The following is a 15,366-nucleotide window of genomic DNA, read 5'->3' as shown; positions in this document are numbered from 1 at the left end:
ACTTCGACCATCATCAGTTATTTTGCTCCCCAAATAGCAAAACTCCTTTACTACTTTAAGTGCCTCATTTCCTAATCTAATTCCCTCAGCATCACCCGACTTAATTAGACTACATTCCATTATCCCTGTTTTGCTTTTGTTGGTGTTCATCTTATATCCTTCTTTCAAGACACTGTCCATTCCATTCAACTGCTCTTCCAAGTCCTTTGCTGTCTCTGACAGAATTACAATGTCATCGGCGAACCTCAAAGTTTTTATTTCTTCTCCATGAATTTTAATACCTACTCCGAATTTTTCTTTTGTTTCCTTTACTGCTTGCTCAATATACAGATTGAACAACATCGGGGAGAGGCTACAACCCTGTCTTACTCCCTTCCCAACCACTGCTTCCCTTTCATGTCCCTGCCATCTGGTTTCTGTACAAATTATAAATAGCCTTTCGCTCCCTGTATTTTACCCCTGCCACCTTTAGAATTTGAAAGAGAGTATTCCAGTCAACATTGTCAAAAGCTTTCTCTAAGTCTACAAATGCTAGAAACGTAGGTTTGCCTTTCCTTAATCTTTCTTCTAAGATAAGTCGTAAGGTCAGTATTGCCTCACGTGTTCCAGTGTTTCTACGGAATCCAAACTGATCTTCACCGAGGTTGGCTTCTACTAGTTTTTCCATTCGTCTGTAAAGAATTCGTGTTAGTATTTTGCAGCTGTGACTTATTAAGCTGATAGTTCGGTAATTTTCACATCTGTCAACACCTGCTTTCTTTGGGATTGGAATTATTATATTCTTCTTGAAGTCTGAGGGTATTTCGCCTGTTTCATACATCTTGCTCACCAGATGGTAGAGTTTTGTCAGGACTGGCTCTCCCACGGCCGTCAGTAGTTCCAATGGAATACTGTCTACTCCGGGGGCCTTGTTTCGACTCAGGTCTTTCAGTGCTCTGTCAAACTCTTCACGCAGTATCGTATCTCCCATTTCATCTTCATCTACATCCTCTTCCATTTCCATAATATTGTCCTCAAGTACATCGCCCTTGTATAGACCCTCTATATACTCCTTCCATCTTTCTGCTTTCCCTTCTTTGCTTAGAACTGGGTTTCCATCTGAGCTCTTGATATTCAAACAAGTCGTTCTCTTATCTCCAAAGGTCTCTTTAATTTTCCTGTAGGCAGTATCTATCTTACCCCTAGTGAGATAAGCCTCTACATCCTTACATTTGTCCTCTAGCCATCCCTGCTTAGCCATTTTGCACTTCTGTTACCCAAGGATTTCTACTAGCCCTCGTCTTTTTACCTACTTCATCCTCTGCTGCCTTCACTACTTCATCCCTCAAAGCTACCCATTCTTCTTCTACTGTATTTATTTCCCCCATTCCTGTCAATTGCTCCCTTATGCTCTCCCTGAACCTCTGTACAACCTCTGGTTCTTTTAGTTTATCCAGGTCCCATCTCCTTAAATTCCCACCTTTTTGCAGTTTCTTCAGTTTTAATCTACAGGTCATAACCAATAGATTGTGGTCAGAGTCCACATCTGCCCCTGGAAATGTCTTACAATTTAAAACCTGGTTCCTAAATCTCTGTCTTACCATTATATAATCTATCTGACACCTTTTAGTGTCTCCAGGGTTCTTCCATGTATACAACCTTCTTTCATGATTCTTAAACCAAGTGTTAGTTATGATTATGTTGTGCTCTGTACAAAATTCTACAAGGCGGCTTCCTCTTTCATTTCTCTCCCCCAATCCATATTCACCTACTATGTTTCCTTCTCTCCCTTTTCCTACACTCGAATTCCAGTCACCCATGACTATTAAATTTTCGTCTCCCTTCACAATCTGAATAATTTCTTTTATTTCATCATACATTTCTTCAATTTCTTCGTCATCTGCAGAGCTAGTTGGCATATAAACTTGTACTACTGTAGTAGGTGTGGGCTTCGTATCTATCTTGGCCACAATAATGCGTTCACTATGCTGTTTGTAGTAGCTTACCCGCATTCCTATTTTCCTATTCATTATTAAACCTACTCCTGCATTACCCCTATTTGATTTTGTGTTTATAACCCTGTAGTCACCTGACCAGAAGTCTTGTTCCTCCTGCCACCGAACTTCACTAATTCCCACTATATCTAACTTCAACCTATCCCTTTCCCTTTTTAAATTTTCTAACTTACCTGCCCGATTAAGGGATCTGCCATTCCACGCTCCGATCCGTAGAACGCCAGTTTTCTTTCTCCTGATAACGACATCCTCTTGAGTAGTCCCCGTCCGGAGATCCGAATGGGGGACTATTTTACCTCCGGAATATTTTACCCAAGAGGACGCCATCATCATGTAATCATACAGTAAAGCTGCATGCCCTCGGGAAAAATTACGGCTGTAGTTTCCCCTTGCTTTCAGCCGTTCGCAGTACCAGCACAGCAAGGCCGTTTTGGTTATTGTTACAAGGCCAGATCAGTCAATCATCCAGACTGTTGCCCTTGCAACTACTGAAAAGGCTGCTGCCCCTCTTCAGGAACCACACGTTTGTCTGGCCTCTCAACAGATACCCCTCCGTTGTGGTTGCACCTACGGTACGGCTATCTGTATCGCTGAAGCACGCAAGCCTCCCCACCAACGGCAAGGTCCATGGTTCATGGGGGGGACTTCGTAACTATGTAACGCGAAAACATTCAAATCCTCACATTGATCGACAGAAACATATTTCGCGTAGACCGGTAGAAACATATTTCTTTAGTCCTCTCATTCACCGTTTCTGTCTCCAATTGAATGCATTTGGGTTACTGTCACTTTGCACTCTGTCGGTCAGTATTCTCCACAAGTAAAAGAACTGTGGTAAATATATATACCTCTGGAGACGACCCTCCCCTCCATTAATGCTTAAAACAAATGTTGTGGCTTGAGAAATGTCTTTAATTATTGTTTAAATGAACTACACGATTTTTGCCGTGGCAACTGTAGTGTATTGTATTCAAAATGAGAAAGAAAAAATGGGTCTGAGCACTATGGGGACTTAACAGCTGAGGTCATCAGTCCCCTAGAACTTAGAACTACTTAAACCTAACTAACCTAAGGACATCACACACATCCATGCCCGAGGCAGGATTCGAACCTGCGACCGTAGCGAAATGAGAAAGAAGATCGCACAACAAAAAATTTATTACTCATGTGTTTCTTGTGGCTCCCCAACAAAGATGTGGCTCGCTGAAAGAAAAATTTGAGTTTAGGTAATACACTTCAGCTTTTGGTTTTCAGATAACAACACCGCATGGTTGAATGACAGTCATCTGTTGATTCATTGCCTTCATTTCGCATGTAGTAGTTTTCATTCGTTCACATTGTCTTTTTCATTGTAGTCAGCCACATAAAAAATTTTACTTTCTCTTAAAAAAAAGGTGAACGTAAGTAAAACAGTAGATCTATGTGTCATTACACTCGTAATTTTCATCCTACAGAATCTTTTGAATTAACTTCCAAGCACGACATCATAAAACTGCAACTATTCAACATGGTAGTATGCGCCAACAACTAATCGAGCTTCTATTCCTGCCAACATACGACTTCCAATTACCAACCAAGAAGCACAAAGATTAAACATCTATCAAAGAAATCCTTTTACATAACAAATGAGTTACTTATCGATATAATTCTGCTTGAAGTTATTTTAAAAATTTATAACTAACAACTGTAATGTTGACTACTTCAAATTAAATTTAATAAGCAAATATCGAAATAAATCCTATACATGAAGAAATTATAAAAATTTTAAAAAGTGTTAATATTCATGTTAAATGCATCTTTTTAATAAATATTTTGCCTACAAATGTACAAGACTATTTTATTGTGCCGGCCGGGATGGCTGAGCGGTTCTAGGCGCTACAGTCTGGAACTGCACGACCGCTACGGTCGCAGGTTCGAATCCTGCCTCGGGCATGGATGTGTGTGATGTCCTTAGGTTAGTCAGGTTTAAGTAGTTCTAAGTTCTAGAGGACTGATGACCTCAGAAGTTAAGTCCCATAGTGCTCAGAGCCATTTGAACCATTTTTTTATTGTACAAAACAATATATTTATGTCAATAAAACTATACTAAATGTGAAATTACAATTTTGATCTTATCTGTTTCGCACAGAGAATACATGAAGTGTATCGAGTAGTCCATTTCCTTAACTGTATCGACACGCTCTACACATAGCGAAAGGTTAACTTTTGATCAGTTCTGTTGCCATCCCCATCTACAACTACACGCTAAAAACACGGGAACATACACTGGACACGCTACTTTACAGTATACCACATTCTTCGTATTCCTTCACTAATGGAATGCGGGACGAATGACACTGTCTGCGCCTCTCCAGGTTGCTACAATGTTTATTTTCCTCTCTCTTCCTTCGAGAGTGCTATGCAGAAGCAGAATCCATCCCGAAAACCGTTTCTCGTAGGGATGTTGGTCAACTCGCTTCAGCTGTACCCCACTTCATCTTTACCCACAAGTCAAACTCAACTACAGCATTGGTGTTACACTTCTCTGTACGTGCCCGACGTAGCTACAAGTCTAATGTGAAAACAATTATAGACACTCGAACTCTATTCCAGTACAAGTCGTGCTAACAGCAGTTTCCCAGTATGCTAACAATGAAAGCCTGTTTTTTGACAAGGCGTAACCGAACAGATCATCCCATTTCTTGGCTCGAGGTCTGGGACACTTTACCCCAAAGTACAACAAAAGCCACTGCATTAGATTTTTATAATGTACGGGAAGTCTTGTTTCTGCTCATTAAAATTTCAAAACGAATTATTTTGGAGTAACGTTCTACAGTATCAACCGACTCATTTGGTTAATGATGCTACAATTTCCTTATTCCTCACTTACAGTTGTTGTTGTTGTAGTCTACAGGGTGGTCCATTGATCGTGACCGGGCCAAATATCTCACGAAATAAGCGTCAAACGAAGAAACTACAAAGAACGAAACTTGTATAGCTTAAGGGAAGAAACCAGATGGTGCTATGGTTGACCCGCTAGATGGCGCTGTCATAGGTCAAATGGATATCAACTGCGTTTTTGTTTTTTAAATAGGAGCCCCATTTTCATTACATATTCGCGCAGTACGTAAAGAAATATGAATGTTTCAGTTGGACCACTTTTTTCGCTTTGTGATAGATGGTGCTGTAATAGTCACAAACATATGGCTCTCAATTTTAGACGAACAGTTGGTAACAGGTAGGTTTTTTAAATTAAAATACAGAACGTAGGTACGTTTGAACATTTCATTTCGGTTGTTCCAATGTGATACATGTACCTTTGTGAACTTATCATTTCTGAGAACGCATGCTGTTACAGCGCGATTACCTGTAAATACCACATTAACGCAATAAATGCTCTAAATGGTGTCCGTCAACTTCAGAGCATTTGGCAATACGTGTAACGACAATCCTCTCAATAGCGAGTAGTTCGCCTTCCGTAATGTTCGCACATGCATTGACAATGCGCTGACGTATGTTGTCAGGCGTAGTTGGTGGATAGTAATAGCAAATATCCTTCAACTTTCGACACAGAAAGAAATCCGGGGACGTCAGATCCGGTGAACGTGCAGACCATGGTATGATGCTTCGACGACCAATCCACCTGTCATGAAATATGCTATTCAATACCGCTTCAACCCTACGCGAGCTATGTGCCGGACATCCAACATGTTGGAAGTACATCGCCATTCTGTCATGCAGTGAAACATCTTGTAGTAACATCGGTAGAACATTACGTAGGAAATCAGCATACATTGCACCATTGAGATTGCCATCGATAAAATGGGGGCCAATTATCCTTCCTCCCATAATGCCGCACGATACATTAATCCGCCAAGGTCGCTGATGTTCCACTTGTCACAGCCATCGTGGATTTTCTGTTGCCCAATAGTGCATATTATGCCGGTTTACGTTACCGCTGTTGGTGAATGTCGCTTCGTCGCTAAATAGAATGAGTGCAAAAAAATCTGTCATCGTCCCGTAATTTCTCTTGTGCCCAGTGGCATAACAGTACACCACGTTCAAAGTCGTCGCCATGCAATTCCTGGTGCATAGAAATATGGTACGGGTGCAATCGATGTTGATGTAGCATTCTCAACACCGACCTTTTTGAGATTCCCGATTCTCGCTCAATTTGTCTGCTACTGATGTGCGGATTAGCCGCGACAGCAGCTAGAACACCTACTTGGGCATCATCATTTGTTGTAGGTCGTGGTTGACGTTTCACATATGGCTGAACACTTCCTGTTTCCTTAAATAACGTAACTATCCGGCGAACGGTCCGGACACTTGGATGATGTCGTCCAGGATACCGAGCAGCATACATAGCACACGCCCGTTTGGCATTTTGATCACAATAGACATACATCAACACGATATCGACCTTTTCCGCAATTGGTAAACAGTCCATTTTAACACGGGTAATGTATCACGAAGCAAATACCGTCCGCACTGACGGAATGTTACGTGATACTACGTACTTATACGTTTGTGACTATTACAGCGCCATCTATCACAAAGCGAAAAAAGTGGTCCAAGTAAAACATTCATATTTCTTACGTACTACATGAATATCTAATAAAAAATGGTGGTTCCTATTTTAAAAAACGCAGCTCAGTTTGACCTATGGCAGCGCCATCTAGCGGGCCAGCCATAGCGCCATCTGGTTTCCCCCTTCAAGCTAGACGAGTTTCGTTCTTTGTAGTTTTTTCGTTTGATGCTTATTTCGTCTGATATTTGGTCCAGTCACTATCAATGGACCACCCCGTATAATCTTTCGTGCAGCCTCCCCAACCTAGTCATACTGTGCGAATATCTTTATCTCTGCGTAACTAATGCAACCTACCTTTATTTCAGAATGAAGTTTTCACTCTGCAGCGGAGTGTGCGCTGATATGAAACTTCCTTGCAGATTAAAACTGTGTGCCAGAACGAGACTCGAACTCGGGACCTTTGCCTTTCGCGGGCAAGTGCTCTACCAACTGAGCTACCCAAGCACGACTCACGTCCCGTCCTCACAGCTTTACTTCTACCAGTACCTCGTCTCCTACCTTCCTATCTTTACAGAAGCTCTCCTGCGAACCTTGGCAGAACTAGCTCTACTGAGAGAAAGGATACTGCGGAGACATTGCTCTGCCACAGCCTGGGGTATGTTTCCAGAATAAGGTTTTCACTCTGCAGCGGAGTGTGCGCTGATATGAAATTTACTGGCAGATTAAAACTGTGTGCCGGACCGAGACTCCTTTCTTTCAGGAGTGCTACGTAGTTCTGCAAGGTTCGCAGGAGAGCTTATGTATAGTTTGGAAGGTACGAGACGAGGTACTGGCAGAAGTAAAGCTGTGAGGATGGGGAGTGAGTCGTGCTTGGGTAGCCCAGTTGGTAGAGCACTTGCCCGCCAAAGGCAAAGGGCCCTAGTTCGAGTCTCGGTCCGGCACACAGTATTAATCTGCCAGGAAGTTTTACCTTTACTTCAGTCTACTGACTGTATCCAAGCCTTAGGTTTTTCAATTTTTTGGCGTCAAACTGATTTCCATTACCTAGTAAACTATTGCCTAATGTCTTTACGATGTGTCCCATCTTTTAAAGACGTTGTGGCCGAAAGCTCTTTGCTTCCAGACTCTATTCTAATTACGCAGTCTACCCATTTTATTTTCAGCATTCTTATTTGATGCTCATCCCACAAGCTTCTATTCTTTTCTTATGTTTACCCATGGTTGTAATTTCCTACTTTTCTGCAATTTCTTCAGTTTTAGTCTGCATTTCGTAACTAATAAATTATGGTCGTAATCCACATCAGTTCTTGGAAACGTTTTGGAGTTCAGATTTTCTGAATGTCTGTCTTATTATTATTATTATTATTATTATTATGTACAATAATCCTTCTGGTGTCTCCAGTCTCTTCCATCATGGCAAACTTCTTTCATCATTCTTGAGTCACGTGTTTGTGTTATTTCTTTTCTTACTGATTTCTCCGATAATCTTCTTTGCACACGTTCTTCATTTTACTGCTTTTACCTCCGGTGCAAATAATTATTGAGACCACTAAAAGGAGATGATTTTTGGACTGCATTTTCGTTTTCAGTTGGGAGTGAAACGTTACATTATCGGCGCGCCATTACTATAACAGATGCGTAACACAATGTAGTCACAATAAAGCCCTATGACTTCTCTAATTGCGAGTTTGCGTGCTTGTAAGAAAATTCCGTGTTAATAAATCAGTTGGGAGCTACTTCGACATCGGGGTTAACTGCGCGAAACGTTATTCCTGTCGACACGCAATCGATGCAGCGTGCTCGCTGAGGCCTCAAATAACACGGAAAGTTTGCTAACACCGCTCACGCTTTCCGTAACACTTAGAAACTTTTCACCGAAAATTAAACACTGTCTACAAAAGAACTAGTTAACTTCCATGTTCACCCAAAGCCTTCAAGAAATTTTGTAATTTGTGGATATCAACTCAAACATTCTAGACATCCGTAAATGCCTAGCGCGAGATTGTTGAAGTATAAGTAACCAGTAAACCCCTGATTCTTCGAAGAATCGAACTTCCATGGATAAAACAGATTTAAACGTCTGACTGCTTTACAAGTGAGTTACTGTGTTAAATATTTGACTTTAACCATGTAAGCGAGGAAAAGTTTAGGAAAGGTTTGAAGTTATGCGTAAAGTTTGTTGGAAGTTGCTAAATGCTCTCATTGTGAAACATTGGATGAATATAGTCTGGGTAATTTGCGCTCCATTTTAAGCAAAAGATATTTTTTACGCGTCTCAATATTTGTGACGTCATATCTCCTTTACTGCAAGTCGTACAGTGATATAATACTGCAACCACATTCCGTGGTATATCTGGATACTGTATGCAAACTGTTATGAATAGACTGAGTAGTAAAGAAGTAATAAATTAGAACGTAACGCCTGATGTTGTAGTTTCACCGTATGAACAATGAAACTGTAGTAAGCGATAAATTTTTTTCTTTCGTAATTTTGTGGGCGTGTCAGCGAGAAGTAGTTTCGTATAGATTAAACTCAGTTGTGCTGGCGTGTTTGTTGCCGTTGGAAGTAGTTTATCTTGTAGTGAAATATGTGAAATATATTATACTCAACAACCGGAATCAAAAGTTGGTCCCTTTTAAAGCCTCCTGACCAGGCATATAGTTGCTGAAAGGTACAAGTAAAATTTGAATCTCGTTTTGAATATGTACTACGACTCATGAATAAAATGTTCTCGGTTTTCAAACCGCGTCAATTCGAATAAAATCCTCGAGCTTTCGATGACCATCTCCGCCATCGTCGTCAGGAGTTCACTGGCTGCCGGGGCTGCATACACATACTACGACTCATACAATTATAGTCGGTGATTAATTGAATCAACCCTCGATATTTACGCTAAAATACATGCTTAAACCTAATGGTAGGCACAAAACGTGTTGCGAAATTATTCTAAACGTTTTCTCCGAAAACTATCGCGCTGGACATCTCAACAACAAACAATCCTGAACAAGTAGAGAGAGTCACGATGGACACAGAAATTAGAGACTTCCAATAAACCCGCAGTTCTTGAAAGAATCGAACTCTCATGTATAAAACAGCTTCAGACTTCAGATTATTTGACAAATGATTAGTGTGTACCCAATGATCAGCAGTCATTTTGAGGTACAAGAAGATTACAACACGCCGTTATATTGGTTCAGACCTCTTTATTATAATGTTAAATTTCAAAACATTACACTTTATCGGTATGCAGTTTCCTAAATTAGCATTTTAATTGAAGAATTTGTGAAATCGTGGGGCAATATGGGGAATAATATTTTACATAAAAAAATTAATTATAAATGTCATATCTTCCCCCAATGAATCACGGACCTAGCTGTCGGTGGGGTGGCTTGCGTGTCTGAGCGATGCAGGTAGCCGTACCGCAGGTGCAGCCATAACTGAGGGGTATCCGTTCAGTAGCCAGACAAACGTGTGGTTCCTGAAGAGGGGCAGCCATCTTTTCACTAGTTGCAGGGAAAACAGTCTGGATGATTGACTGATCTGGCCTTGTGTCATCACCCACATGACAATCAAAGGGGTCGTGCTACGAAAAGAAATGGCACCCCAGACCATCACTCTTAGTGAAATGATAATGAAATCAATACCTTAAGCTGTCGACAGGCGTTGATATACGCCAACAGTTGAAAATGTGTGCCCAGACCGGGACTCGAATCCGGGGTCTCGTGCTTGCATGGCAGACGCTCTATCCATCTGAGCCACCGAGGGCACAGAGGATAGTGCGGCTGTAGGGATTTATTCCTTGCACGCTACCCGTGAGACTCACATTCCCAACTTAATGTCCACACACTACATTCGTAGTGCCCCTGCCTATTAGGCTCATTACTCGCGGCAGACAAATGGTTCAAATGGCTCTGAGTACTATGGGACTTAACATCTGTGGTCATCAGTCCCCTAGAACTTAGAACTACTTAAACCTAACTAACCTAAGGACATCACACACATCCATGCCCGAGCAGGATTCGAACCTGCGACCGCAGCAGTCGCGCGGTTCGCGGCAGACAATCTTACCGAGTCCCGTAAGAGTTTGGCCAATGCGTGTGCATCCGAACAGAAAAAGGAGGTCAATGGCCGGTTAGTATCTGACCTCCTTCTTCTGTGCGGATGCACACGCATTGCCTAAACTCTTATGGGATTCGGCAAGATTGTCTACCGTGAGTAATGAGTCTAGTAGGCAGGGGCACTACGAATGTAGTGTGTGGACATTAAGTTGGGAATGTGGGTCTCACGGGGAACGTGCCCTCGGTGGCTCAGATGGATAGAGCGTCTGCCATGTAAGCAGGAGATCCCGATTTCGAGTCCCGGTCGGGACACACGTTTTCAACTATCCCCGTTGATGTATATCAACGCCTGTGGACAGCTTAAGGTATTGATTTAATTATCATTTCATTCTAGAGAGCTGCATGGTCACCGATGGTATCTGTTCTTTCGCACTATCCTCTGTGCCCTTGGTGGCTCAGATGGATAGAGCGTCTGCCATATCAGGTCGGTATCCCACCGTCGCCCCTAGGCATCTCCAGACACTTCTTCGCTGGTCATCAAGGTTCAATTCAAAGCTGGACAATTCTACTCCAGTCAATGACACTTGAGGCCGAAAACCCTTCCAGAGACGCCCCGGACAGTGGTGGGATCCGAAGCTGGCTGTTGCCCGCCATAAGGCTCGACAACAAGCAGTGATGGTCTGGGATGCCATTTCTTTACGTAGCAGGACCCCTTTGGTTGTCATCTGCGGCACCCTTGCAGCACAGCGGTAAGTCGACGATATTATATCCCCCGTTTTGTTGCCCTTCATGGAAAGGCATCCTGAGCTTACATTTCTGCAAGATAATGCCCGCTCGCACACGAAGACAGTTTCTGCTGCTTGTCTTCGTGCTTACCAAACCCTGCTGTGGCCAATAAGATCGCCGGATCTCCCGCCATTTTAGAACGTGCAAAGCATTAAGGGTAGGGCCGCGCGGGATTAGCCGAGCGGTCTGAGGCGCTGCAGTCGTGGACTGTGTTGCTGGTCCCCGCGGAGGTTCGAGTTCTCCCTCGGGCATGGGTGTGTGTGTTTGACCTTAGGATAATTTAGGTAAGTGTGTAAGCTTAGTAGTTAAGTCCCGTAAGATTTCATACAAATTTGGAAAAAAATTAAGGGTAGGGCACTCCAGCGTCGCGGGATTTTAATCATCTAATGCGCCAGTTGGACAGGATTTGGCACGATATCCCTCAGGAGGACATCCAACAACTCTATCAGTCAATGACAAGCCGAATAACTGTTTGCATAAGGGTCAGAGGTTCACCAGCGTGCCGGCCTGGGTGGCCGAGCGGTTCTAGGCGCTACAGTCTGGAACCGCGCGACCGTTACGGTCACAAGTTCGAAATCCTGCCTCGAGCATGGATGTGTGTGATGTCCTTAGGTTAGTTAGGTTTAAGTAGTTCTAAGTTCTAGGGGACTGATGACCTTAGAAGTCCCATAGTGCTCAGAGCCATTTGAACCATATTCACCAGCGTGTTATTTACTTGCTCAATTTGTGAAACTCTTACTCTCGAAGAAATCATCCAGCTTTTCTGAAACTGTAACCATTTGCTTATCTGTTCACGTATATAATATCTACTATATTGTTATTCCATTTGGATAGTTGATGGCCCAACTTGTCTGTACACGTATATAATATCTACTACATTGTTATCCCATTTGGATAGTTGATGGCCTAACTTGTTACGGTTACAGAACATACGCGCATACATCAAACTAGCATACAACAAACTACAGCAGTAAGAAATTAGCAAATATACTATAAAAATTATGTTGCACCTTTACGTTTCGAAAGAGTGTGTATTAACTGTATCTTAATATGAATAACTAACTATGTCAGTACACATGCAGCCAACTGCCACGTATAGAATAGAAAACGCGGACTCGGCGTAATATTTAGCAGAATATTTTGCCCTAAAAGCAGTACTAGCTGTTTTAAAAAGAAATAGCCAGGTATTTTCATTCGTTTATGAATAATCAGTTACAATCAGGTTTTGCGATGTCGACGTTAAATGTGTTTAAACTAAAAATACAATCAGCAAACAGCCTTATAGTTTGAAAATTACGGTAGTAACTGAGTGTCCCGTTTTCTTAATTACTGTCGTCTTCCTAAGATGCCAAAATAAATTAAAAAAGTTCGTCTTAAACAAAATAAATATTTATCTGTTCTTCTGGGACGGCATACGAAAAGATATTTGTTAACTTTAGGCATTTCAATTAGACTTATCGAAAAATAAGAGTAATCTTTAGTTAAGTATTACTGTTTCTCATCTGAACCCAATTTATCAAGCACGTTATTTATCCTGGAAATAATTTCATGGAACTGCTGACAGTACATTTTTAAATTACATAACAATAACATCATCTTTGTGATCGTGTCGGTTTCCACTTTAAAGGGTTGCGCTTTCATGAAAGAGAGCATCCGGTCTAAGGCGCTGCAGTCATGGACTGTGCGGCTGGTCCCGGCCGAGGTTCGAGTCCTCCCTCGGGCATGGGTGTGTGTATTTGTCCTTAGGATAATTTAGGTTAAGTAGTGTGTAAGCTTAGGGACTGATGACCTTAGCAGTTAAGTTCCACAAGATTTCACACACATTTGAACATTTTTGAAAGAGAACATCCTTAGAATGTTGGTGTGATGGCCTGGAAGTGCAAAGTAATATTCTACCAATGTCAACAACTCCGAACGAAATTCTTCATTATCCCCTTCCGTGTTTCACCACACGTAGTAGTATGGCCCAAGAGGGGTGGGTTGTCATCGGCTGATCGGCATATTCTGTTACATCTCGCCGCGCGGAATTAGCCGATCGGTCTAGGGCGCTGCAGTCATGGCCTGTGCGGCTGGTCCCGGCGGCGGTTCGTCCTCCCTCAGGCATGGGTGTGTGTGTTTGTCCTTAGGATAATTTAGGATAAGTAGTGTGTAAGCATAGGGACTGATGACCTTAGCAGTTAAGTCCCATAAGATTTCACACACATTTGAACATTTTTTTTGTTGTTGTTACATCTCGCTCGCTCTGCGCATAGCGTAGTTTTGAGATTGTGTATTAAGCTCGTTCGTCCTATGAAGAAAAACATTGGACGCAGGCATAAGAATACTATTGGTTATAGTATCACTGTGGTAATATCCTTATCCCTCCTTACAATTACTTCCCGCGATTAAGTCGTTAGCCTGGAACGGGCCTTTGTTGTGCGGTCTCTGTTTCATTGCTAAGGAGCTTAACAACATCCAGACTGGCAGGGCTTTTATATACTCGTACGTATGTGATCAGACACGACCGTAAAAATCGGAACATTTGCGGCTGAAGCCGAACATCTGGCAGCCAACGGGCGCACACGCAGCCCTTCACTGTTAAGACTCAAGTCCGCTACGGAGGGTCATGTGACCGCTTGGTAGCAGGTCCACATTACACGCAGCGCTCCAAAACGACCAGTGTGCTCCTTTAAAAGAGTGGCTGATATTTTATCTGGTGAGCTTACGATCACCCTCACATTAGTCCAGTGTCGCACCACAGCTCTGACAGGGTTGTCACGTGTTTTGCAGGTGAACGGAGAGCGGCGATGAGCGTCAACTCGAGCGCGGCGGGCCGGCGTTCCACGAGCGTCAGCGCCAGCGGCAGCGGCAGCGCCAGCGACAAGCGCGCCAGCTTCCAGAGCCACGAGGCGCGAGACAGCTTCAAGAGCCTGCACACCAGCCTCGAGGACGGCTCCAGCTCGGGCCACGGTGAGCCCGCCCAAGACCACCAGCAGATTCCAAAACGTTATAGCCAATCTACTCTTACACATCTATTAAATTTATTGCACGTGTGTACACTATCTAATCAAAAGTGTCCGTACTCCCCTATGTAATCCGCGATTGACCACTAGCTGTCGCTACAGGCAGATCCGCTAGTAAAAGAGAAGACGCTTATTACTGCTTTGTCAGTAGAGAAGCAGTAACAGCAGAATGCATCGATCAGGAGAGCTCAGTGACTTCGAATGTGGAAAAGTCACTGGATGTCACCTGAGTAACAAATCCATCTAGGACTTTTCAACCCTTCTAAAGCTGCCCTAGTCGCCTGTTGACGATGTGATTCTGAAGTGAGAATGCGGGGAAACAACCATAGGTCACTCAAGACCAAGCTGACATCACTTACTGACGAATTTGGACCGTCGAACATAATATATGTCGGAAAAGGAATCATTCGTAAGTTCCAAAGCGCTCCAAGCAGTGCAGTTGCAGGAAGCACAATGATTGTGTGTAGAGAGTTAAAAACTATGTTCGAGAAGCTCCTCATAAGCCACACATTCTATAATCGGTGATAAATGAAGCTTGAACTGGAGTAAAGAGCCATGCCACTGGACAGTGGGTGACTGGAAGGATGAACCGCACTTTACAGTGTGGCAACCGCACTGAAGAGTTTTTATTTGGCATATGGCTGGACAACGTTACCTGGCTTCATGTGATGGCAATGTCTTCGTTCATAAGATGTGGTGTTAGCCTGTGGGGGTGTTTTTCGTGGTCAGGTTGTGGTTCCCTTATTGCGCTTAAGAAAACACAAAGTGTGGAAGTTTATGAACGCATTTTCCAGCATTGTATACAGCCTATGGTAAAGGATTGTTTGTACCAGCATGACAATGCACCCTGTCATAAATCGGCGTCTACGAGACGATGTCTTGTGGACAATAACTCTCACCGAGCGAGTCGGCACAGTGGTTAGCACACTGGGAGGACGACGGTTCCAAATCCGCGTCCGGCCATCCTGATTTAGGTTTTCCGTGATTTCCCTACATCACTTCAGGCAAATAAATG

At 42.9% G+C, this 15,366-nt stretch overlaps 1 protein-coding gene across 1 annotated transcript in view; it reads left to right on the top strand.

Moving 5' to 3' along the window:
* Nucleotides 1-15,366, top strand: part of LOC124802905 — a 262,458-nt gene that overhangs the window by 120,220 nt on the left and 126,872 nt on the right. The window contains exon 2 of the mRNA XM_047263974.1: nucleotides 14,119-14,298. Coding sequence (XP_047119930.1) covers nucleotides 14,136-14,298 — 163 coding nt within the window. The 5' untranslated portion in view covers nucleotides 14,119-14,135. The remainder of the gene's footprint in view (nucleotides 1-14,118; nucleotides 14,299-15,366) is intronic.

This window comes from Schistocerca piceifrons, chromosome 1 (assembly GCF_021461385.2).
Source record: "Schistocerca piceifrons isolate TAMUIC-IGC-003096 chromosome 1, iqSchPice1.1, whole genome shotgun sequence".
NCBI lineage: Eukaryota > Metazoa > Arthropoda > Insecta > Orthoptera > Acrididae > Schistocerca > Schistocerca piceifrons.
Note: the sequence above shows the minus strand (reverse complement) of the source record. Positions and strands in the feature narration are given on the sequence as shown.